Source organism: Parasteatoda tepidariorum, chromosome 9 (genome assembly GCF_043381705.1).
Source record: "Parasteatoda tepidariorum isolate YZ-2023 chromosome 9, CAS_Ptep_4.0, whole genome shotgun sequence".
In the NCBI taxonomy this organism is placed as follows: Eukaryota; Metazoa; Arthropoda; class Arachnida; order Araneae; family Theridiidae; genus Parasteatoda; species Parasteatoda tepidariorum.
This window is the reverse complement of record NC_092212.1, coordinates 29,789,766-29,815,934: the sequence shown is the minus strand read 5'-3', so window position 1 is coordinate 29,815,934 and position 26,169 is coordinate 29,789,766. Positions and strand designations below refer to the sequence as shown.

Here is a 26,169-nt window from a genome sequence, read left to right as displayed (position 1 = left end):
GAAAGCTGCAGATTCTCGCCTATTTTCGAACGATTCTAAAATTAAAAAAATAACCATGAAATTATTTCGAAAGCTAAAAATTAAGACCAGCATAAAGCGGTGAGGGCATATACTAATAATCCTTATGTGAATCGATCGCTTAAAATTATGAACCATTCTAAACTCCCATTCTTACTATTTTTCAAACTATGCTTAAAAGGAAATAAAAATAAAAGCCAACACTACGGTTCCAGTTGAACTCACGTACTACTGTAATATTTCTTTTCTTTTTTTCCGTTCATTAAATGAGCAGACGATAAAATAGAAAAACCTTTCTTGGACGAAATCCAGAAGCAAAATTACGACAACATTGAAATATGGCAACGGTAAGCAAAGAAATATCGAGAGCTATTCTACGTGAGCTGAGTAGCAAGAAAAGACATTTTTCTCACAGTGCTTTCTTTTGGTGTTTTGTAGCCTAACTTTATACCCCGTATATCCAACAGCCCGTGTAGAGAACAGAAATATATTTCTTCAATTCTGGAGATCTTTTGATAGAGTAAACATTAAAACTAGAACTTGTAAAGGAGCCATGAAGTTCAGGGAGTGCATTTTTAGCACGTTTGTTTGGCAAGTTTAAGCTAAAAGGGATGTTTTTATTATTGAAAAACGTCGGTACTTATATCGGAGTTATTTTTCTACGAATATTTTGCTTTATAAAAGAAACATTAAAATAATATAGTATTCTATTAAAATTGGCTATGCGGAATATAGTTATCCAAGTTATGGTTATCTAAAACAATTTTTTGAATAAGTATTGTAACAGTTGTTGGCAATGGTGGATTTTCCGGTAGATTTAGTGGCCGTCTAGACAAAAGACCGCTTTGTTACTCTATGTCGGTGGTTCTTAACAATTTTTGTTTGACACGTAGCTGAAAGTGACGACTATAGCCGCCCAATTGGTTATAGCCGTCCTCTGAGTGACTACCGTCTCAACTAGAAATCTCTATTAGTCGATCTGGTAATTACCACTTCTTTTTGAAAACTAAAATTTGGAATTTAAGTCACAAAAATTTTCATAACCTGTAGTCACCCTGTTCCTGCACATTTGATTTAACCCCAGCGATGCCAACTGCTCCGCTTTCTTGAATAGTTTTAATAAAGTGGTCGCAGATTATATAGTTAATACGTTAAAGAAGGATAGTTACACCTACTTTTTAATATAGTAACCAGTAGATGAATGCTTAAACGTTGTATTTTATATCATACTTATAATTTTTGATATTTGGTGGTGAAAAAATTACTTAAAATGAAAAATACTAAACTGAAAGTAACTTAATAAATTTCGCTACCACTAGAAAATACTATTTTACAAAGCTATGGAAGTTGGCATTTCTGTAACCCTTTGGCGTCGACTGTCACATGTACGTGCCAGCATAAAACCGTATAAACCAGGGTAAAAAAATAAAGCTGGTATTCAAAGTAATTCTTTAGCAGTTTATTTGTGGGCGGAGTTATAATTGTTTGATTTATTTAATTCACCGATTATTTAACAATNATTAGAAACGACTACATTTAAGTTACAGTTTTTTATTTAATTACTTCCTGATCCTGATTTTGTACGAATGCTTTTCTGAATCACCCTTCCCCAAGGGGTTAAACCATGATTCAGCAGATAATCAAGTCTAACACACATATGTGACGTCGCTTGCATGTAGCTAATTAAATCTGATCTGAAAAGTGATTCAAAACTAAGCCTAATAGCTGTAATAAACCATGCACAACCACGTGATTAGGCCTAATTATGTGAATTCAGAAGTATTCTTCTTCTCGAATTGCAAGTACCAAATTAGAAAACTTCTCCTGCGTAGAAACTCCTCCTGGTTGGGAACATCTGATCTATGTGAAAAAGTACTCAACGGAGAAATTTTTATGTTATTTTGCAACAGTTTAGGAATAAAATTATGAAACATTACATACTTTTAAAATATTCAAGTTCAGTTTAGTTATTAAAAAGTTATTGAAAATGATAATAATATTTAATCTTCGCATTGTAAAATTGATAAGATATTTGTTTCATTAAACTCTCTTTGGAATTACAATAGTTATAATAGTTACAGTTCCTGAACAAATACATATTGAACCCAGAGATTTGCCAAAAATGCCAAACAATCAAACAACCTATTAATCAAAATCTCCAGATAAAATTCAAATATCTAAAAGAACCTGACTCTGTACAACAAAACAGTACTACATAGTACACAAATCTGTGTCTTTGGGCTTGACTCGAAATTCCAATCTATCCTGAATAAAAATGTAAATAAAGGTAAAGAATAGGTTACTAATGCTCTTAGACCTTTACTTTGTCCAAACTTAAAACTTTTACTCCATTTGAAGACGCTACTGTATATTCAGTGCATTAGTTCTATTATAATACACACATCACGAGCATGGAGTTCTGTCTCTGAATCCATTATGATAATAAAAGCACAAAATAAGAGGCTCAGTAAAATTACAAATGCAACGCATACTGAGAGCATAGAATGCCATTTTCTAATACTATCAGAGGACATTGCAGATGAAAACGCCATCTATAAAAAAGACCATGTATAACTGAATTTTTAAGATATCTTCATGTTTAAGGATAAAGTCATTTCCATTCATTTTCTTCTCTATCAGACGGGGTTTTATCTCATGTATTTCATAAATAACTGTACATAGTCTTGTAAATAATTTATTATAAACCGAATTTCAATTATTTCCCCTTTGAAGAGGATGAGCAGATCATGTTATAGTTAGTCGCTTTACATACTGTCTCCTAATGTTTCCTTATTATTCTAAAGTCGATTTTTCTCTAATTCACTTGATCCTTATGAATTAAACATGTTCAGAGACGATCACTGAATATGTTTCAACAACATTTACATCGATCATGATACTCAGTCGCTAAAATATAAATGTCATAGGCTAATTTTTAAAAAAGTCGGCACTTTTTAAACAGATTGTTATCTTTCCTGACTATAGTTAAAAACGCCTCCAGACTTCTTCTAATGAGCCTGTCCCATTTAGGCTTATTTCAATAAACCTACATACCTTTAGGCTATTTAAATATATCATTCAATAGCTTGATTTGTTTCAGGCAATTTGCAATACGTTCAAAGAAGGAAATGTTAATTTTATGTAGGTGTTCCAAGAAAAAGACTTATTTTCTCTGCTTTCCACCGGAGAGAAAGCTCATTGCCTCTCCATAACCGAATAGGAGGCTTAACTCGTTGAATGCCACGCTAATTTTACATGGCTTGCTCGTCTGGCCACACGGTTAATAACTACAAACTAAATTTGTAACTATAGACAGATTTTGCTAGTTTGTAAAAGGTTTAGAATGACATATCTGATGCTTTAATGTAATGGTTTAAATCATGGTGCCTGCCTTTCGGCACTTGCCATTTCATCATAGGCCTAGGCAACGAGCGTAAAAATCGTAAAATGATGATGTATAAAATGATCAGATATGTACAAGGAAAGAAAAACAAAAAAAAATGAAATACGGTGAAAAGAAATAGTCCGATTAAGATGGAAATCCGAATATATATTATTTACAATTATAAGTCCTAGGAATATATACAATTAAGGGTGCTTATATCAGAAGGATATATATAAAACTATGTACATCGTTTGATTCGTTGAGTCGAATGAGTGACGGCCAATCAGAAACGAGATAGGGTATTTGGTAAGAGCGGATGGGAGATTGAACGGTAAAAAATAAATTGGTTGAGCGAAATTGCATCGGCCAATGGGAATCAAGTATTCAAAAGGGTGTGGATTTATAATAATTGAAATATAAAATAATAGTAACTAATAAACAAAGTATTAATGAAATAATTAAGGTTTGATATCACTGCTACACTGCCTCAATGCCTCACCTCCCCCCCCCCAAGAGGGCTTCATTGGTGCACAGAGCAGCAGTTTTATCATGAAGAATAAAAAAGTAATAATAAGTTGTTGGGCACTAAAAAAATAAGTGAAAAATTAATGCTTAAAAAATTTTGATAATATACCATACCTGCCAACTTTTAATCCCTTCCATTATCATTTTTCCCAATGATATTAAAATGGAATTAAAGCTCCAATTTTAAGCAAACAAATACGTTGTATTTGAGAAAACTTAAGTTGACTACCATGATAGTAATGCATATTAATATATGTGCTTAATTTTTGTAAGAATAGTGGAGATCAATATAATTTAAAAATTAAGATTATAAAAGAAAAAATAGTATATAATTACTACCACTTTAAATATGAAAATAAAATTTTCCGGAAGAGTTGGCAGGTATGATATACCATCTGAGAGTAAGAAATTGGTTGAAGGGCTATGATTAATATTGTCTATGATGAGTTCCAGAAAGTGGTGAATCATATATGCCTACGAATTGTTTAAAAATAGTGGTGGATAAAAATCTACTAAATTGAATTTATTAAACTAAGAATCATAATAATTAAGTAAATTTTTAATACATTTCCTGCAATTCCATAAAAGAGTGTAAATTTTATAGTTCTATATCATGTTATACTCTGTCAACCAGCTGTTTTTCGCAGCTTATGTGAAAGGTCAGCGTCAGCAAGCGGTGGCAGAAGCAACCTAAATGTAATTTCAGTGTCAGCCACCGGTGGTTGACCCGGCTTAAATGGAAAGTCCAGTGTCAGCCACCGATGGTTGATGTGGCGCTCAAAGGTTTGTGACAATAAGCATAGAGAAAAATTCAGTCTATTTGAATTCGCATACATCTCAATTAATGAAAAGGCTTTAAAGCTGATTGTCATAAGTTTAAACCAGATTAAAAGATACTAAAGACTTTTTTTGCCTAAAAAGACCGGAATTTTTTCAATTAGCCTACTACATATGCATACGTTGGCCGTAATTACCATGCGTAAGATCATATAATTTTTATTTCAGGCACTACCCACATGGGAAGGAAGCAAGACTGGGTCTATTGCCTTTCGATTTCGAACCAACGAAGCAACTGGATTACTAATGTACAATGGTGGTCAAGGCGATGTGTTTGCTTTGGAGCTATTAGATGGACATGTTTATTTAATTCTTGGATTAGGATCTGGTATTGCCAAAGTAAAAGCTTCCTCTAAACGGTGCGATGATGGCCAATGGCACACTGTAACGTTAAGACGCACTGGCAAAACTGGAAGGATAGCTGTTGATGAAGCCGCTTACGATTTTACAACTCCAGGTAAAGAAAACTTGGTTATGTAGTCGCGCTTAATTTAAATTAAACTACCTTTACATCGTTTTCTATTTTTGTTAAACGCTTTGTGTAACAGGAAATCTGTGAGATCTGGAAATCTCAGCCAGTGCACAGAAATTCCAGCCAATACATCCCATATATATATTAGGGGGGCCGGGAAGTAATGTCTTTCGGCGCATTAAATATTCGTTAGTCTTAAAAACCAATTCCTTTTTTATTTTTTATTTATTTCTTTTATTTCCAATTTGCTGCACAATTGGTCTTGCCGCTTAGCAGACCTAGTGCGTTCTCCAGAGGTGGTATCCACTCTTTCAGGAGCACCACAATGGATGAGATACCGTTGGTCATGTTAATTTGGACGTCTAGTTTCTGCCACACTAGATGGCAGCTAGTTTCTGCCACACTAGATGGAAATGCCTATAAAATCTTAAATTAGCACTTTGTCGTCATTCTATGGAATGCTTAAAAAATGCAAATTTTCACATTGTTCCCGCCAGTTTTCACTTTATATTACCTTTAATTTATGACTCCAAGAAAGAACTCGAACTAAGAAAGTGTGAGATATATTTATTGTTTCATACTTTACCGATGGTTTTTTAAGCATTCCACAGAACGTTGGATTTTATACATTGACCACAAAATATGTGTAACTTCAGGAAGTCGAACGATTTTTGTTTTACAAAATTCAAACGATTACGTCGTTTTTCCTTTTATCAAAAATATTATTTTAAGTAGCCGCAAGCTATGAGCCCATGAACTATTTCTACCTATCCGTATTGCACGTAAAATATTAATGGCATGAACTCAGGCAATACCAACAGGATCGATATAGAACCTCGAAGTGGTGTGGAGCACCAATAAGTCAATTGAAAGAGCACCAATAAGTCAATTGAGCAAAAAAGCAAATACACGGAGAACTATACTAAACTGAGTCGAAAGAGTTGGAAGGAGATTATGCATACCAAACGATATTCTTTACTTGAGCTGTTCTAAATTCTGAAATTATATTTTTTATGTTTATTTTCATGTCATCCAAAGTGTGAAGATTATTTGAATCATCCATGACATGAGGATTAAGCTTTTCATTTTAATCCCCATGAAAGATAAAAGTCAGGTGATTAATAGAGCTAATTTTTCTCCAAACGAGTTTTCTTTCGCCACCTCGCACGAATAAAACTAGTTAAAAAGGCATTACAGTTTTCAAAAAGAGTAATTTCGTCAAATAAAAAAATGTATTTATTAAAAAAATTTTTAGTTTGTTCTTTTAAAATTATGGTTTATGGCTCTTTGAATTTCATGATTTTGAGGTTAAAAAAATTAAGTCAGATGATCATAAAAGATTTAATACCAAATAAAAGGAAACATGTTCTACAAAATGCTAGAATACATTAAATAATATTGTACAATAATAATATGAAATATTTACCCCGACCTGCCCCAATTTAGGGCATACGAGTAAATGTTTATTAAAATCAAGAAAACAAAAAAGTACATAAAATACAAAAAAGTAACATTACAGAGTAACATTATGCAAACATTACAGAGTCTGATGGCAACAGCAGTAAAATAATTAAAATGCTCCGAGAGTCCCGCCTTATAGTGCCGAAGCCGACGGGGCTTCCCTTATAGTGAGCCAAAGACACAAATGAAAAATTTTACAACACATCGCAGGAAAGTACAGTATGACATACAATGCATCATGTGCAGGCAGTACATAGGATTAAAACGAGTAATAATANTTACATCGTTTTCTATTTTTGTTAAACGCTTTGTGTAACAGGAAATCTGTGAGATCTGGAAATCTCAGCCAGTGCACAGAAATTCCAGCCAATACATCCCATATATATATTAGGGGGGCCGGGAAGTAATGTCTTTCGGCGCATTAAATATTCGTTAGTCTTAAAAACCAATTCCTTTTTTATTTTTTATTTATTTCTTTTATTTCCAATTTGCTGCACAATTGGTCTTGCCGCTTAGCAGACCTAGTGCGTTCTCCAGAGGTGGTATCCACTCTTTCAGGAGCACCACAATGGGTGAGATACCGTTGGTCATGTTAATTTGGACGTCTAGTTTCTGCCACACTAGATGGCAGCACCGAGACTCTATTTGGATGCTAAAGTGCACTAGGAATTTAATTTTGCCGGAAATGCCAAGAGCCAATAAGGCACTCCAGGGATCTTTTTTTATTCATTGTTTCATTCATTGTTGCTAACGAGGGTGAATAGAAAATTGATTAAAAATAAAATCTTGATAACAAATATCAAATGAGCCAAAACGACATTCCTTCCCGATCCCCCTAATGCAACGGACATTGAATGTATGAATATGAAATGACATGCGCTGATTTGCTTGTGATAATGCCAATTTCAAAATTATTCAAATAAAATGCAGGATTCCCTCTGGATTTTATTAGATTACATACATTAAACACAAATCTCAACTTTTTTGCAGCCGATTTTCACTTTATGTTACTGTCAATCTATAAAATCTGGTATTTTGTAAAATGCTCAATCATTGTATAGAATATCTGGTCATGCTGTAGAATAAGAAGTGTTCTTTTGGAAAAGTATTGTATGTGAGAATTATCATATAGATAGAATGTCGTTTCGCATAGTTTTAAGTCCTGTCTGCAGTCTCTATAATCTTGGAAGGGTCATGGATGGTGCCCATCTCCACCATTTCCGAGCTTCAAACGAACGTTCTCTTTTGGACCGCTACGCCAGAATCCTTTTGGATTCATAGACTATCTCTGCAGTTGCTTCTCTTGTTTTCTGTTTTTTTTTTTCTCTCTACATTTGTTCTCTATAGGGTTCTTTGTATTCATTGTTATAGTTATATTTTAATCTTGCCTTTAGAAATATAAACTTTATATAGTATACGAAATAGATAAAGAGAACCTACAGGTTATTCATTAGTCATTCTATAGAAGCAACTAGAACCTACAGGTTATTCATTAGTCATTTAATAGAATGCCTGACATTAATTTAAGTAATTAATATTTATATTATGCTTTGATAGTTTGTTGTTAGTCACTCCAGTGAATGCCTTGAAATTCTAAAGAAATGCCTATAAAAATTTAGATTAACACTTTGTCGCCATTCTATGAAATGCCTATAAAATGCAAATTTTCACATTGTTGCTGCCAATTTTCACTTTATATTACAGTCAATCTATGAATCCAAGATAGAAATCGAACCAAGAAAGTGCGTAAAATATTATTTTTTCATATTTTACCGATGGTTTTTTAAGTATTCCACAGAACGTTGGATTTTATACATTGACCACAAAATTTGCGTAACTTTAGGAAGTTGAACGATTTTTGTTTCGCAAAATTGAACCGATTACTTCTTTTTTCCTTTTATCAAAAATATTGCTTTAGGTAACCGCAAGCTATGAGCCCATGAACTATTTCTACCTATCCGAATTGCACGTAACAATATAAATGGAATGAACTCAGACAATACTACAAAAGGCAACAGGATCAATATAGATCCTCGAAGTGGTGTGGTCCTAGAAAGGGCTCGTAGGTAGCTATTAAGTTATGTAATATAAAATACTTACATAGAAAGAGAGTTTCCTATTACCAAGAATTAAAAACCAACAGACGTCCATTTTCCTATTGTATCATACCTGCCAACTTTCACTCTTTCCGAGAATGAGTTTTTAGAGTGGTTGTAAAACAATAAACGAAAAACAATATGACTCAAAAATATATTTATATTTTGATCCTGTTGAAATTCGTTTGAGCAATGATTATTATGCTTTTATATATTTATTGTAATTATTTATATGTAGTGGTGGTCAAACTCATTTATAATTATCATTACAATTCAAAAAGTTAATTGGAATAACATGAGTATTGCTACCACTTTAAATATGAAAATAAAATCTTCCGGAAAATCCGGAAGAGTTGGCAGGTATGCTGTATACTTACGTCATTAATATTTTATTAATAACTAGCCGCCTAAGGCGGCCAGCTGTCCGCCACGCTGAAGGTTTTCACAAATAAAGTTTTTTAAAACATAGCAGGAAATCTGAAGATTAGTGGACAATTAAAGTGTTCCTGTCCTGCAATTTTGTCTTCATATCCAGTTCTGCTGCAGATGTGTTATAGCTCTTGAGGATGTTTGAAATTATATAGCTACAACGCTTAAAAAAAAAAAAACTAAAATGCTAAATACATGAAAAGAACACGAAAACGAATAAATTTTTTATGGTATCAATTTCTATTTCTATATAATTTTTTATGGTATCAAATTCTATTTCTATATCTGTTACGTCAAGCACTCAGGTATTATAATTTGATCTAGTTGTGCTTGTATAATTTTGATCTAGTTGCGCTTTCTACGTCATTTTGTTAACATCGTTTGGTTTGTTATTTAACATCGTTTGGTTTGTTATTTCTAAGTTAACTTTCAAAAAATTGGCTGGCATCAGCATTTTTATTCTTTAAGTTGTTTATTTTTTCTTTTGGAATTCGTTCCTTTTTAGCGAAATGTTTTTCAACCTAATCGAATTCTTTGCCGACTGTTCTCTGTATATATAAAGAAAATAAAGTAAATATTTTTAAAGTGTTGTGAAAAGAATTTTTAGTTGTACAAAGTACTACAATATCGCTACAAAAATTATCGTCTTCGCTTAAAAAAAAAAAATAGAGCGTGGAAAGAAGAAGAAAAACTTATTATAACAATTATGAACAGCGACAAATATATCAAAGCGAAGCGTTCTATTTACGTATCGAATATGTTGCCACATTTTTAATACAAAAGTTAAACTTTTCTCCACTTTAATAAATGTAAACTAATGCGAACTTTACAATTAAATTATTAATTCCTTCGTATATTATTGGTTTAAGTTGTCGAAAATTAATATTTCAATTGTAAGGTTCGCATTAGCATACATTTATAAGAGTGGGGAAAAGTATATGCATTTTTTAATAGTTTTTTGAATATGGCTCTTTGAAGACGAAAAAGCAGACGAAAAGCATAGACTTACAAAATGACTGATAACTAAATAACTAATCCAAATTTTTGAAAAAGAAAAAAAATACTTCTTCATTATGTCAAAACACAATTATGTGCCAAGTTTCGTGCCCGGGCGAGGCTTCTGGGGCGATATATTGTGATTACAGACACACACACACACAGCCGCTTTTATTATTATGTATAGATGTATAGATATACTAAAATAACCCTTTCAGGGTTTTTTTGTTTTTAGGTAAACACAGATCCTAGGATCACTAGATATCACAAAGATCTTTTCTCCTTTTACCACCTTTTAATGTCATACTTATTTTATAATATCTTTTAAAATGCTTACTATTAAGATCCTCATTCCATTCAACATCATGGGAAATAATGCCATAAAATAGCAGTAAAAAATACGTAAATCTTAAACCTTATTAAGAGTCCATAACATTAACACTAGGTTTACGGGTTGCGTCATTTTGACGCATTTCGAATTTTATAAGGAAAATTACAACATCCGTTTGCATTTTTATTTTATCTCTTGTAATGATTTTTATCCATTGATTGAGGTAAATATATATTGAAGTCTATTTTCTTCAAAAGCGTTGAAATATTGAAATTCTCTTTCTGATATACGTATCTCTACGGATATGCGTCAATTTGACGCAATCGTCATTTAGACTAAGGTTCCTATACTATCACAGCTGACCTATCAAGCAATAGTGGAGCAAAAAAGTTCGCAAGTTAACGTTATTTTAGTATTCGTTATGTTATTACAGAGATGCCAACTGCTGCGAACTCGCCAAACTAATTTAAAAATACGGTAAATAACTATAAAGTAAATTTTGCAAATAGTTGACAATATTTGCTTGCTTTTTAAAAATGTAAAGCATGTCATAAGTAAAGTGGTGAATTATATAAGCCTACGCATTGTTTAGTTTAGAAATAGTGGTGGAATAAAATCTACTAAATCGAACTTATTAAACCAAGAATTACAATTAATAAGCTACCACTTGAAAATGTTTATTCGCTGTGCTTATGTTAGCTCTTTGCTCCAACAATAAATGATAAGTCGGCCTGTCTATTTCAGGGGCTCTAATTTAGACAAGTTTTGAGTAAACATGCAAGCATCACATCAATAATAAATCAAAATGTACCGACAATACTTCGATCCGTTATCCGATATCGTTATCTCAAATGAAACAAGCGATAAGCAACTAATGCCGATAAACAATAATAGAAAGAACAAATGCAGAATGTCAATTGATGTCAGATTTTGAAGGTTTCAGTTGCTTAGTTCGAGTATTGAAAAATAAAATACTAGAATATTTCATAAATATATATCTCACATTTTCATTTTTTTTCTTATAGTATATAATTACATTGCTTTCTAAGTGCAGAGATGCCAACAGCTCCGGACACACCAAAGTAATTTTAAAAAAACAGTAAATAACTTCACAATTGATAAACTACCACTTTAAAATATATATTTGCTGTCCTGAGCAAGTTGGCATCTCTGTAAGTGCTGTTGTATGTATTCGTTCATGCGTCGAATTGACGCTTGTTCGTAGAGATAGGTATATAAGAAACGTCCGTAAACCTAGTGTTAAACTAAGATTTTCATAACGGTAGTGACTAAAGTAAAAAATATTCTGAATTAATCATTCACGTATTATTACGGATACCAATGAAAATATACACTGCATAAAAATTATATATCAGATTTACAAAAAAGTAACGGTTTACATCATTTAAATAATTTATTCCAACTTAATTCAATTAAATCGTTTGAAAGTAGTAGGAAGTTCGAAAAAGCACCAATAAGTCAATTGAGCAAAAAAGAGACTTTATCAAAATAGCAAATACACGGAGAGCTAAATTAACCTGCGTCGAAAGAGTTGAAAGGAGGTTATGCATATCAAACGATATTCTTATTACTTGAGCTGTTCTGAATTCTGCAATTAAATTTTTTATGTTTATTTTCATGTCATCCAAAGAGTGAAGATTATTTGCATCATACATGACATGAGGATGAAGCTTTTCATTTTAATCCCCATGAAAGATAAAAGTCAGATGATTAATAGGGCTAATTTTTCTCCAAACGAGTTTTCTTTCGCCAACGTCACACGAATAAAACTATTTAAAAAGGCATTACAGTTTTCAGAAAGAATTATTTCGTCAAAGAAAAAAAAATTTTTAGTTCTTTCCCTTAAAATTTAATTTCATGATTTTGTGGTAAAAAAATTAAGTCAGATGATCATAAAAGATTTAAAACCAAATAAAAGTTCGAATCTCAGCGGTTGATATATGATATGAATTCCGCCCCGGCTCGCACCGACCCCAAAATATCATCAGCGGTTGACTGATCATGGGTTATAGTCCCCTTGCCGTTGGGATAACCGTGGGTGGTTTCCGTGACTCTCATCTCCGTTTAACGTAAATGTGGGTTAGTTCCATCAAAAAGTCCCCCACGAAGAATAGTTTGTTCCAATGCTTGATCCAAGAATTGTCTTGTCTTCTGAGTTGGGTTCAAAATTGCAAGGTTACGTAGTTGAACACTTAAAGTCATAAACTGAGAAATCTGGTCGGCTGTTCAACACCAGTTATAAAATAATAACAATATACTTTCATTAATAATGTACTTTACATTAGTAGCTTCTCAAAGTTTATGCAATATTTGAATACTTTCTCACATTAAAATTGTATAGAAGCACAATTATGGCTTATTTAATAGAATTTTTTTTCTGTTATTTTGCTGAACACAGAATGAATGAAAGATTGATAAGATTTAGTGGATAAGGGGAACTTTTCTTCGTAACATCCAAAACTTTCCAGTGTCTGTTAAGAGACATATGGTGATAAAGTTGCCTTTACCGTTGCCCAAATGTGGACGGTTTGTATAGATTTAGACATTAGTTTAAGTTAGTTGCTAACAGTATTTTTCCACAATATTCTATTATCTCATCAGACTAAAGCATAATAACATATTTTTTATGCAAATCAGTTCTAGCGCTAATAATTAGTAATAAATTGCGTTCTAATGATCCTGAATATTCTTAATCTCCAGGCATAGCAAATCAATTAGACTTGGAAGGCCCTCTTTTTGTCGGATCACTTGCTCCCTCTGACCAAGGTCCAAACGTCCCCAGTGAAATATGGACTGCCAAACTGAACTATGGTTATGTGGGATGCTTGCGGCAACTGGTCATCAATGGGAAAACGATAGATCTGGCAGCGCAAGCGAGGGAACAAGACTCTGGAAGCCTCAGACCATCTTGTCATACGTCACCATCACAGTGTGATAGTCAACCTTGCCTGAATGGAGGTCTGTGTTCGGAAGGATGGAACAGATATGTATGTGACTGTACTAGAACAGGTTTCACTGGACCAGTCTGTGCTAAAGGTTAGTATGGATAGGTCTAGTATCCTTTAATTGAAGCGGGTGAAAAAGTTCTATTGTACGTTTTCAGAAACCAAATCTAACACTTCGGGATGATTCTTTTGCGAATAGGCTGATAAGTGCTATTTTGGAAGTATTTTGAGTAAGCTATCGCGCAAAATGAACAACCCATCATGTTTTCTTTCATTTTTTAAAGAAATCAAAGCAGACCTAAGGCATTCTCGGATTGTTCTTGGATATGAAAATATACTTATGAATTCGTTATATTTTATGAATTCGAATAAATTAGCTTTAGAGTTTAAAAAATGGCAATAGGAAATAAATATTATTCCTTGCCTTTATTTCTCAACAGGAAGGTGGAGAAATCTTCAAGCGTCCACACTCATTTAAAAAATTTTAGTCATTAGGTTCGAATTTTTCGTGTTTTAATTTACCTCCAAGAGAGAGACTTTCTAAGTTGCTTGTTGTCTACTCTTTCTCGCCAAATGCATTTGGAAGAATTATCCACTCTGAAAACACTCAGACGTTGTCACTTAGTATCTTTATCCGCACGGATGTGCATGATTTCAAGCCATGAAGAAAATGTTTTACAGTTGCATGAAACTAAAATGGTTTAGTCCTTCCCGCGAGGAAATAAGAATTTATACAAAATTCTTTCTCAGAACCTTCTTTTATTACGGTTTTTAATTTTGTATAAACAGATTTTTATACTTTCTATAACAACTTCAATATTTTCAGATGCAAGCACATTGAGCTTCGATGGTAGCCAATATATGAAGATTGATATACCGGAAGGATCCAAGACACAAGCTGAAGATGTTCAGTTAAGGTTTAGAACTCCCAGACCTGGAGGGCTACTGCTTGCAACAACCACGGAAAAGGCTACTACATTTCTTGTCCTGGGATTAGAGAATGGAAAACTAAAAATAATCATCAATCTTGGGAGCAAAAATAAAGTAAGTGTATTGAGTTTTAAAAAGGAAGAGAAAAATGTATGATATAAAAATATCCAACTAAAAGTATATTATACAGGAAAGGCCATTTAGTAGTTTCTTTTAAATCAGTAGTTGTTAAAATCAGATTCATGTGTTAAAATTATCATCATCAAATTTATATGTTTAAATTATCATATTAATATGAACTAAAGCATGAGACATATGAATATGAATTAATGCATGAGACATATGAATTAATGCATGAGACATATGAATATATTACATTCATATGTTTAAATACAAGCACTAACAGCTATTTAACGCTCTAAATAGTGACAAGAACACGGTAATATATCTCCTAAATTTAGAAAAAAGTGCGGAAATTTGAAAAAACAAAATTCAGGAATTAAGAATTATATTGCTCTGGTAACGTAACCTTTCTTATCGCTTTTAACAGTTCTTGTTCAAAAACTATTATTCAAAGTTAATTTATTCATTTTCAGCTCATACTTACACGAAAAACAAAGTCAGAACTAGATTAGATACTGCTCCAGACCGGTTAATTTAGCTGTTTGGCATCGAACGTAAAGAATATTATTGATAATACAATGGAAAATTTTTATTCTTCACTTTCAATAATTCGTTCTTTTCTGTTTTTCGTGAAAATTTTTGCGTAATTTCGCATATTTTACAGGGTCTTCCATGATCTTAAAACAAACCTTAAATATGCATATATGGCGAAGTCTTATTACTTCGAACTCAAAGAAAAAAAAGAATGAACCAAAATTCGAATTAAAAGCATGCATTGATTATAAAGTGACTACAAGAACTTTAAAACTTGAAATGAATTTAATGAAAATTTAAAAATATATTAACTTAAAATCACCTAATTTGAATGTTGATTTACAAGTTAATAAATTTGTTCATAAACACCCAGCATGTATTATGAACTGTTTTCTCAGGCGACATTTGGAATCAAACACCCAGCATGTATTATGAACTGTTTTCTCAGGCGACATTTGGAATCAGTTAAACAAAATCCATAACCATTTCCTTTACTTGACTTAATTTTGGATATTTATAAAATTTTAAATTGAAATTAATTTACTGAAAAAAGGGAATTAATAAGTTTGAAAGACTAGTGAAGTTTTCTGATTTCCGATGGATTTAATTAAATTAAATCAATGATAAATATTTAATGTGGAAGGAGAAATTTCAGAAAAACATATTTTAAATTATTCCATCACTTTTTAATGAAAACGTAGTTAATAAATCACGGATAAAAATAAAAAGATGGTTAAATTTATATAAGATACTCAAAACATTTATACTGACTGAAATTTTATATTATTACTTGTTTTACATAAAACTAAATTAATTATATAGTAATTAAAAAGCATATTTTTTTTTAAGTATTAAACGCAATTTCACACATACAACAGCAAACATATAGTAAAATAGAGTTCTTAAGTTAGTTGCTATTTTGTAAATAATGTGCTCATTTTAACGTGAGAACATAGAAAATTAGAGCAAAATTAAGTATTCTGAACAGTTTTGTAAAAAATTTACATGGCAAAGCGAGGTGAACGATATTTGTCTTCATTATAAGAGTTTAGTATTATAGGAAAAAATTTAAGCTATCAATGACAAAGTTTAGTAAAACAAATATCAGGTACATTTTCTTTTATTTTGAGGTACACCCGCGAAATTTCATATTATCAATGTTGCTCTAATAAACAAGATACAGCATTCTACACTATTGATTTGCAATTCAATTAGCAAAACTACTTTAACCTATGAATAAGAAAGTAGATTTGATGCAGAATAATTATCAGGGTCCTCTCTAAGCGTTTTTAGAAGGACATCTCACCCTGATGCCCTTTAATCCCTATAAATGCGCCTTCCTTGTCCTTTTTGTGAAAAAAAGCCGCCATTCCTTAATAAACATGACCTTTTTATTTTATTTCTTCAGGAAAATATTTTTTTATGAAGGCTGTTTTAATGAAAAAGTCCACTTCCGATTTATAACTTTTTTATTTTATTTTTTCAGGAAAAGATTTTTTTTTCATGAAGGCTGTTTTAATGAAAAAGTCCACTTCCGATTTATAACCTTTTTATTTTATTTTTTCAGGAAAATATTTTTTTCTATGAAGGCTGTTTTAATGAAAAAGTCCACTTCCGATTTATAACCTTTTAATCTTATTTTTTCAGGAAAAGATTTTTTTTTCATGAAGAGTTAATGAAAAGTCCACTTCCGATTTATTTAGTTATTGATAATTATTTAACTTTAATTTTTAATTTCATTCCTTTATTTTAGCTATATTTTTCTTATGTTGTCTAGTTATATAGTTCTAGTTCTCTAGTTATATTCACGTAAATTTTTTTTCTTTCAATAATTTGGATAAAATTTTTCAAGGATTACTATTAGATCAGATCGTTAACCAGAGTTGAGATTTCTTTAGAGAAAAAGTACATTTTTTCCTCAAGATACTGAAAAGATCGGAAAGTATTTAAAGTCTAAAAATGACCAGTGCAATTGTTTAGCAGCAAGTATTAGCTTAAATTTAAACACATGAAATTTAAAATATTACAAAAATGTATACTTTTTCGCTTATTTAATTTACTCATTTAAAAGAAAATTTATATACTGATTGTCTTTCAGCTTGTCTTTGTTTTTGATAATGAGGAAGAATTACTTTGTGAAGTATACACATTAAATAGTATATAAGAGAGTAATTTAAAAATAGAGAGTAAAATACAGTTATTATATTATATTACACATTATGATAAATTTTAATGGTGGTAAGTGAGTGTCCTTTCGAAACTGTAATTTCCCTTCTGTGAGAAACCACCCGACCCTTTTTTATTCCTTGAGAGAACTCTGTATTTATTAGATACTTTTTTCATTATTTCTTAATTAATTTAGGTCAAACTCTGTGAAAAATATTATATTTAGCATTTTAATAATTTATGATTATGAAATACAGCATAAAAAAAACAGGTGTTCTTTTCCGCGTTAAAGGTAAAATCTTCCTAACACGGCTCACTTCCTAACAACAATTTTTCAAATTTACACTTATTTACATCCAAAAAAAGCAGTTGTTCATCATTGATTTTTTTTATTATTGATACATTTTTAAATATGAATGAAAAAAATTTCAAGCTACTTTTTTGGGGGGATTTTCTATTTTAGTACAAATATAATTCCGATAATCTAAACGGTTTTTTTAGTAACAATTAGACTCTTTTTATAATTAAAAACACCAAAATATATTTTTGCTCGTAATTAGAACATGAACAAATATATACATAAAAAGGTAGTGACGCCGGTGCTTTAAAGGTTTAATAGTGTATAAAATAATTTTAATACATTTTATTATTTAAAGAAATATTTATAATTCCCCAACCAATCACAAAAGGACACAAATAAACCAAATTAGAGCTTTATTTTCAATGATATAAATAGAGTAATGAAATATACGCGAATAGAGAAAGAATACAGATGATATCATTAAATAATGAATATGCATATACTATTTATATATCTTTTTTACAAACATTTAGTGCAATGTTTTTTCTACTCAAGATGTAGTATTATAATATGGATACAGTCCGTTTCGAAGATCCGGCACCAGAACGTAGTTGGATGATTTATTCAGTTTTCCTTCGCTGCTTTTCACTTCCTTGGCTCTCGACATTAAAATTTTATCCAGAGTCACGTCCTCGTCCACTCTCTTCTTTCGCTTCTTTGGCGATTTCGTCTCTTCAACAAAATCTCGCGACTTCTTTTCCTTGCGTAATAACTTTAGCTTTTTTCTTTCCTCTTTGGTGATGCGTTCGTGACTTGGCATAGAAGGAGGAGGAGGCACGGATTCAGCCAAACCTGCTAAAGGATCCGATTGAGCATCAGCACAAGAGACAGGGTTCGCTTCCACATTAGCGAACTCTTTGTTGGAATGCTTGTCTGATTTGGAACGTTTCCGTTCCTTGTGTTGTTGCTTGTGCTTCTTTTTTTCGCGATGCTTCTTATCGTGATCGTGGGTGCGTTCGGAGCTCGTGGGTTTCAGCTTCAACTTGCCGTAGTTTATGTAGAAACCCATGTTCTCCGGTCCGCGATTGGGCGGGTATGTGTCCCGAAATACTTCGGAGTTATCGATGTAGCTTTCTTCGACGTAATCTTTGAAACGGTCGTGTGCGTCTTCCATCTCCAGAAACTCCTCGTTGGTGTAGCCTTGCTTAAGAGCTACCAGCTTACGATAGTTGACACTAGAGTAGAGGTTGGAATCAGACGACGAAAGTGGAATATCCAGTCTAATATTTTCCAAGTGATCCTTTTGTCTGAAAGAAATATGCTGCATGTAAGAATATTTAATAAGCAAGGGTTAAATTTCTGTTAATAAAGTAACTAAATTTTTTTTTAACTAACATACAAGAAACTACAGCCCCGGGCCAAATTATCAGACGCACTATAAGATTCTATGTGAAATCTAATTATCAGGTGATACCATGCAGCTTTATTGCTTTTACACGACTGAAACCGGTTTGTACTTGTGTATAAATTTTTGTACTTGTGTACCGGTTTGTACTTGTGTTCGTGTATCAATTGGTTAAATTAGACAATATATAATATAAATTTGATGATTGGTTTAATTAGACGATACAGACATAGAATATTTATTACATCAGGTATTATATTAGTATATTAAACTAAACTCAGTGGCGCAACAACCCATAGAGGGCCAAGGCCTACATTGTGCCCATCTCAGTTTTCTTGAACTTGGGCTCTGGGGTGCATGAGCAGATGTTCCGGTCAGGTGGTCAGCCGAAAGCGGAATCCCCAGTGTTTAGTTCCCAAGCATGCTTGGTACTCATTTATCGACCCACTGAGGGGATGAAAGGCTGAGTCAACCTTGCCCGACCCGAGGAACGAACCCAGGACCTGTGGCACGGGAGCGCAAAGAGCTATCACTCAGTTACCGGTCGTTTAGTATATTATAATAACTAGGCCAAATTATTAGACGCACTGTAGTTTCTTAATAATTATATGCACGAGTTTATATGCAATATTTTTATATTTAAACATATATGTAATAGGTTTTTATTCAGGAGATTTTTTATATGCTTCCTATTTGTATTTATTTTTAACATATTGCATTACAATGTTAACCAGTTGATGCACGAACGTAAACAAGTGCAACCCGGTTTCAGTCTCGTAAAAACAATAAAGCTGTATACAATCACTTGATGATTAAGATTGTACATAGAATCTAATACTGCGTCTAATAATTTGGCCAGAGAATGTAGGAAATACTTAGGTCTTATTCGAAATGTCGGTTTTGATCTTGTTTAAAGCAGGGTTTGCGTTAAATAACAGGTTGTATGAACGATCTCACTGAAAGCCAACTATAATAAAGAGTCAAAGTTTATCTCTTTTTGTAGTGCACTTGATACCAAAAATCTAAACATCCCACTCCTGATACCAAAGTGCTAAACATCCCACTCCTGATACCAAAGTGCTAAACATCCCACTCCTGATACCTAAGTGCTAAACATCCCACTCCTTATACCAAAGTGCTGGGGTGCTGGAAATCGAAAGTTAGACTCCATTTACAAGTCGAAGATTGACCATTAACCTGTACAAGTTACCTGGATGGCAATTCAATGCGTTAATCTTGAAGCCGGGAGTGACGGAAAACTAAAATGAGAGTAAAAACAAAGGGTGGCCAGAATTCTAACACTACCGCTCTTCTGGACAACTGTTCTGGACTGTCCACCCTGTTGATTCTTGGCGAAATAAAAATACCCAATATTAATTTCTTTTTAAAAGTGAACCGTAATTTTGTTTAATAGGGAAATATTTGAATTCATTACAAAAATAATTTAGCACCTGTTACTTATATAATTAGAATTATTAGAACATTCTAATTATATACATTCGTGAAAACAAATTTTTACGAATGTAGTCACCTCCAAAGATATAAATTCTAAAAATAATAACTAAACCAAGTCTACACAAGGGGAGAGGAAGTGAGTTTGGCGGATTTCGCTTCATTCGGCACTTTGGATTGTTCCATGTCAGCAATTTAATAACCTCTAACGGACCCAAATTTCTTCTAAACAGACCCTTGGTTAAAGTGAGTCTTAAGCAATTAACTTTAAAAAAGGGATTCCTTAAGTGCGTGTTGCGGCAAACTTGGGGTAGCGCATCGAGACATAAGGGTACCTAGAGGAGCCCATTATCACTAGTTTAATATGCATCTCTACAGCTAAAATGCACTCTCACCCCTATGATTAGGCAACGAACCCACGACACTCTGGAGATGTTCTGTTGGCTGATGTATGAACAATTCAAATATACTCCGCAGATTTGCATAATTCTGCGAAGGATTCGCAAACTTATAAACCTCTTGATAACGGACACAATGGATTCAACAACACTAGCGAACGTAAATATCTTCAAGTAAAAAAATATTACTCCTTAATAAAAAATTGCAATTCTTTTTTAACATATTACAGACTCATTTATTTATATTTTTAAAAAATTAAATAAACTAGCCATTTTCGGATCCCTACATCCCAGTGCCGTAGCGAGCTTAACTCGCGCCCGGGGCACAATACCTTTTTAGCGCCCCCCCCCCCCTCACTCGAAAACCATCTAATATTATAAGTAAAATATACTCGCAAAGTAATAAATAAATTAAGTAAAATAAATAAAGTCATAGGCTCAAGCTAGGCATTAAATTTGAGACAAAAAATGTAGTTGAGAAAAGAAGACTAGATTTTGAAATGTATATGATCATCTAGAATTAGTTCAAAAGATACCNTTAAGTAATAATTTAAGTATAATTTATGTATGGTGTTTAGTTGTATAAAATAATCAAATAACAAAAAAAAATTTCCCGAATTTAATTACTCCACGAGTAAATACACTAGTCCGCAAAACAAATAAATAAATTGTTTCCGAATTGCACAGAATTGCAAGAACTAAAGGAGCGTATACAAATTATTGCAAGAACACGCTAATTCTAACATAATTTTTTTTTAAATAATTTTTTAATGTCGTATTAATGTTTATTGTTTCATTTTCTTCATTGTTAATTCTCCAAAATTGCTCAACCAATACCTTTCTAAAATTAGATTTCGTCAAAAAAATGCAACCTATTTAAATAAATAGGTTAAATTATGAAATTAATAATTTATGTAATAATTAAGTAATAATTTAAGTATAATTTATGTATGGTGTTTAGTTGTATAAAATAATCAAATAACAAAAAAAAATTTCCCGAATTTAATTACTCCACGAGTAAATACACTAGTCCGCAAAACAAATAAATAAATTGTTTCCGAATTGCACAGAATTGCAAGAACTAAAGGAGCGTATACAAATTATTGCAAGAACACGCTAATTCTAACATAATTTTTTTTTAAATAATTTTTTAATGTCGTATTAATGTTTATTGTTTCATTTTCTTCATTGTTAATTCTCCAAAATTGCTCAACCAATACCTTTCTAAAATTAGATTTCGTCAAAAAAATGCAACCTATTTAAATAAATAGGTTAAATTATGAAATTAATAATTTATGTAATAATTAAGTAATAATTTAAGTATAATTTATGTATGGTGTTTAGTTGTATAAAATAATCAAATAACAAAAAAAAATTTCCCGAATTTAATTACTCCACGAGTAAATACACTAGTCCGCAAAACAAATAAATAAATTGTTTCCGAATTGCACAGAATTGCAAGAACTAAAGGAGCGTATACAAATTATTGCAAGAACACGCTAATTCTAACATAATTTTTTTTTAAATAATTTTTTAATGTCGTATTAATGTTTATTGTTTCATTTTCTTCATTGTTAATTCTCCAAAATTGCTCAACCAATACCTTTCTAAAATTAGATTTCGTCAAAAAAATGCAACCTATTTAAATAAATAGGTTAAATTATGAAATTAATAATTTATGTAATAATTAAGTAATAATTTAAGTATAATTTATGTATGGTGTTTAGTTGTATAAAATAATCAAATAACAAAAAAAAATTTCCCGAATTTAATTACTCCACGAGTAAATACACTAGTCCGCAAAACAAATAAATAAATTGTTTCCGAATTGCACAGAATTGCAAGAACTAAAGGAGCGTATACAAATTATTGCAAGAACACGCTAATTCTAACATAATTTTTTTTTAAATAATTTTTTAATGTCGTATTAATGTTTATTGTTTCATTTTCTTCATTGTTAATTCTCCAAAATTGCTCAACCAATACCTTTCTAAAATTAGATTTCGTCAAAAAAATGCAACCTATTTAAATAAATAGGTTAAATTATGAAATTAATAATTTATGTAATAATTAAGTAATAATTTAAGTATAATTTATGTATGGTGTTTAGTTGTATAAAATAATCAAATAACAAAAAAAAATTTCCCGAATTTAATTACTCCACGAGTAAATACACTAGTCCGCAAAACAAATAAATAAATTGTTTCCGAATTGCACAGAATTGCAAGAACTAAAGGAGCGTATACAAATTATTGCAAGAACACGCTAATTCTAACATAATTTTTTTTTAAATAATTTTTTAATGTCGTATTAATGTTTATTGTTTCATTTTCTTCATTGTTAATTCTCCAAAATTGCTCAACCAATACCTTTCTAAAATTAGATTTCGTCAAAAAAATGCAACCTATTTAAATAAATAGGTTAAATTATGAAATTAATAATTTATGTAATAATTAAGTAATAATTTAAGTATAATTTATGTATGGTGTTTAGTTGTATAAAATAATCAAATAACAAAAAAAAATTTCCCGAATTTAATTACTCCACGAGTAAATACACTAGTCCGCAAAACAAATAAATAAATTGTTTCCGAATTGCACAGAATTGCAAGAACTAAAGGAGCGTATACAAATTATTGCAAGAACACGCTAATTCTAACATAATTTTTTTTTAAATAATTTTTTAATGTCGTATTAATGTTTATTGTTTCATTTTCTTCATTGTTAATTCTCCAAAATTGCTCAACCAATACCTTTCTAAAATTAGATTTCGTCAAAAAAATGCAACCTATTTAAATAAATAGGTTAAATTATGAAATTAATAATTTATGTAATAATTAAGTAATAATTTAAGTATAATTTATGTATGGTGTTTAGTTGTATAAAATAATCAAATAACAAAAAAAAATTTCCCGAATTTAATTACTCCACGAGTAAATACACTAGTCCGCAAAACAAATAAATAAATTGTTTCCGAATTGCACAGAATTGCAAGAACTAAAGGAGCGTATACAAATTATTGCAAGAACACGCTAATTCTAACATAATTTTTTTTTAAATAATTTTTTAATGTCGTATTAATGTTTATTGTTTCATTTTCTTCATTGTTAATTCTCCAAAATTGCTCAACCAATACCTTTCTAAAATTAGATTTCGTCAAAAAAATGCAACCTATTTAAATAAATAGGTTAAATTATGAAATTAATAATTTATGTAATAATTAAGTAATAATTTAAGTATAATTTATGTATGGTGTTTAGTTGTATAAAATAATCAAATAACAAAAAAAAATTTCCCGAATTTAATTACTCCACGAGTAAATACACTAGTCCGCAAAACAAATAAATAAATTGTTTCCGAATTGCACAGAATTGCAAGAACTAAAGGAGCGTATACAAATTATTGCAAGAACACGCTAATTCTAACATAATTTTTTTTTAAATAATTTTTTAATGTCGTATTAATGTTTATTGTTTCATTTTCTTCATTGTTAATTCTCCAAAATTGCTCAACCAATACCTTTCTAAAATTAGATTTCGTCAAAAAAATGCAACCTATTTAAATAAATAGGTTAAATTATGAAATTAATAATTTATGTAATAATTAAGTAATAATTTAAGTATAATTTATGTATGGTGTTTAGTTGTATAAAATAATCAAATAACAAAAAAAAATTTCCCGAATTTAATTACTCCACGAGTAAATACACTAGTCCGCAAAACAAATAAATAAATTGTTTCCGAATTGCACAGAATTGCAAGAACTAAAGGAGCGTATACAAATTATTGCAAGAACACGCTAATTCTAACATAATTTTTTTTTAAATAATTTTTTAATGTCGTATTAATGTTTATTGTTTCAACTTCTTCATTGTTAATTCTCCAAAATTGCTCAACCAATACCTTTCTAAAATTAGATTTCGTCAAAATAATGCAACCTATTTAAATAAATAGGTTAAATTATGAAATTAATAATTTATATAATAATTAAGCAATAATTTATGTATAATTTATGTACGGTGTTTAATTTGTATAAAATAACCAAATTACAAAAAAAAATTTCCCGAATTTAATTACCCCACAAGTAAATAAACACACTAGTCCGTAAAACAAATGAATAAATTGTTTCCGTATTGCACAGAATTGCAAGAACTAAAAGAGCGTATACAAATTGATACAAATCATTGGAAGAACACGCTAATTCTAACATAATTTTTTTAAAAATAATTTTTAAATGTCGTATTAATAATATTTATTATTTCAACTTCTTTATTGTTAATTCTCCAAAATTACTCAACCAATACCTTTCCAAAATTAGATTTCGTCAAAAAAAATGCAACCTATTTAAATAAATAGGTTAAATTATGAAATTAATAAATAGCTCTATTAGATTTAATAAAATAAAATATGATCACTGAATTGCGAATGGTATCATTACTCTAACCTCCTTCCCATTACAACTGTAACAAACACCTAGAGCTATTTTTTCCCCCTTGACCTAGAGGAGAAATCTGGCATCCTGTGGAAGAAAAAAAAAGGGGGGGAGGGTACTTCAGGGAGAATAATTTAATGGATTATTGAACTATAGAGCAAGGCTAAAAGGGAAGGAAATTCCCACAGACGATACTGACAGGTGGTGGATTCGTTTTCATTTAATTCCCCTAGATATCTCATGTTTCATAAGCAAATTCGAAAAATTTGAAATCAAGATGTATGATTAGATAAATAAAACGAAGTAATTAATAAATCAACGAGTAAAATTATACAGAAAATATTCTTAGCATTTAATCTGCCATTACATAAATATAACAAAATGATTAAAATAAATTTATAAAATGTATTGCATAATGTTATCAACATATAATTTTAGAAGAATTCTCATATTTCGTTAACTAGCGCGCTGAGTAGGAAATATAGAATTCTAGTTTGCATAAATATAATGAAGTAATTAAATCAATTTGTCTAATAATACAGAAAATTTCGTAATATTTATTTTCTTATAACAAATTATTTAAATCTATTTGTCAAATAATACAAAAAAAAAATTCGTAACATTTAATTAACCACCACATATAACAAATTATTTAAATCAATTTGTCAATACAAAGAATTGCGTAACATTTAATTTCCCATCACATATAACAAATTATTTAAATCAATTTGTCAATACGAAAAGTTTTCGAAACATTTAATTTCCCATTACATATAACAAATTATTTAAATCTATTTGTAAAATAAAACACAAAATATTATTAAATACTATTTATTCTCAAATTTTATAAACAATCACGTAAAATATTAAATCACTGGGCCAAATAATATACCTTTTATATATATATATATATA

At 30.7% G+C, this 26,169-nt stretch overlaps 2 protein-coding genes across 3 annotated transcripts in view; one reads left to right on the top strand and one right to left on the bottom strand.

Moving 5' to 3' along the window:
• LOC107438212 (neurexin 1) overlaps positions 1-26,169 on the top strand; it is a 275,422-nt gene that overhangs the window by 225,926 nt on the left and 23,327 nt on the right. For both annotated transcript variants that reach the window (XM_071185922.1, XM_071185921.1), the window contains exons 9-11: positions 4,934-5,222; positions 13,272-13,607; positions 14,343-14,560. In XM_071185922.1, coding sequence (XP_071042023.1) covers positions 4,934-5,222; positions 13,272-13,607; positions 14,343-14,560 — 843 coding nt within the window. The remainder of the gene's footprint in view (positions 1-4,933; positions 5,223-13,271; positions 13,608-14,342; positions 14,561-26,169) is intronic.
• The window catches only part of LOC107438228 (uncharacterized), a 9,558-nt gene continuing 1,355 nt past the window's right edge, over positions 17,967-26,169 (bottom strand). The window contains exon 2 of the mRNA XM_016050460.3: positions 17,967-18,877. Coding sequence (XP_015905946.1) covers positions 18,121-18,877 — 757 coding nt within the window. The 3' untranslated portion in view covers positions 17,967-18,120. The remainder of the gene's footprint in view (positions 18,878-26,169) is intronic.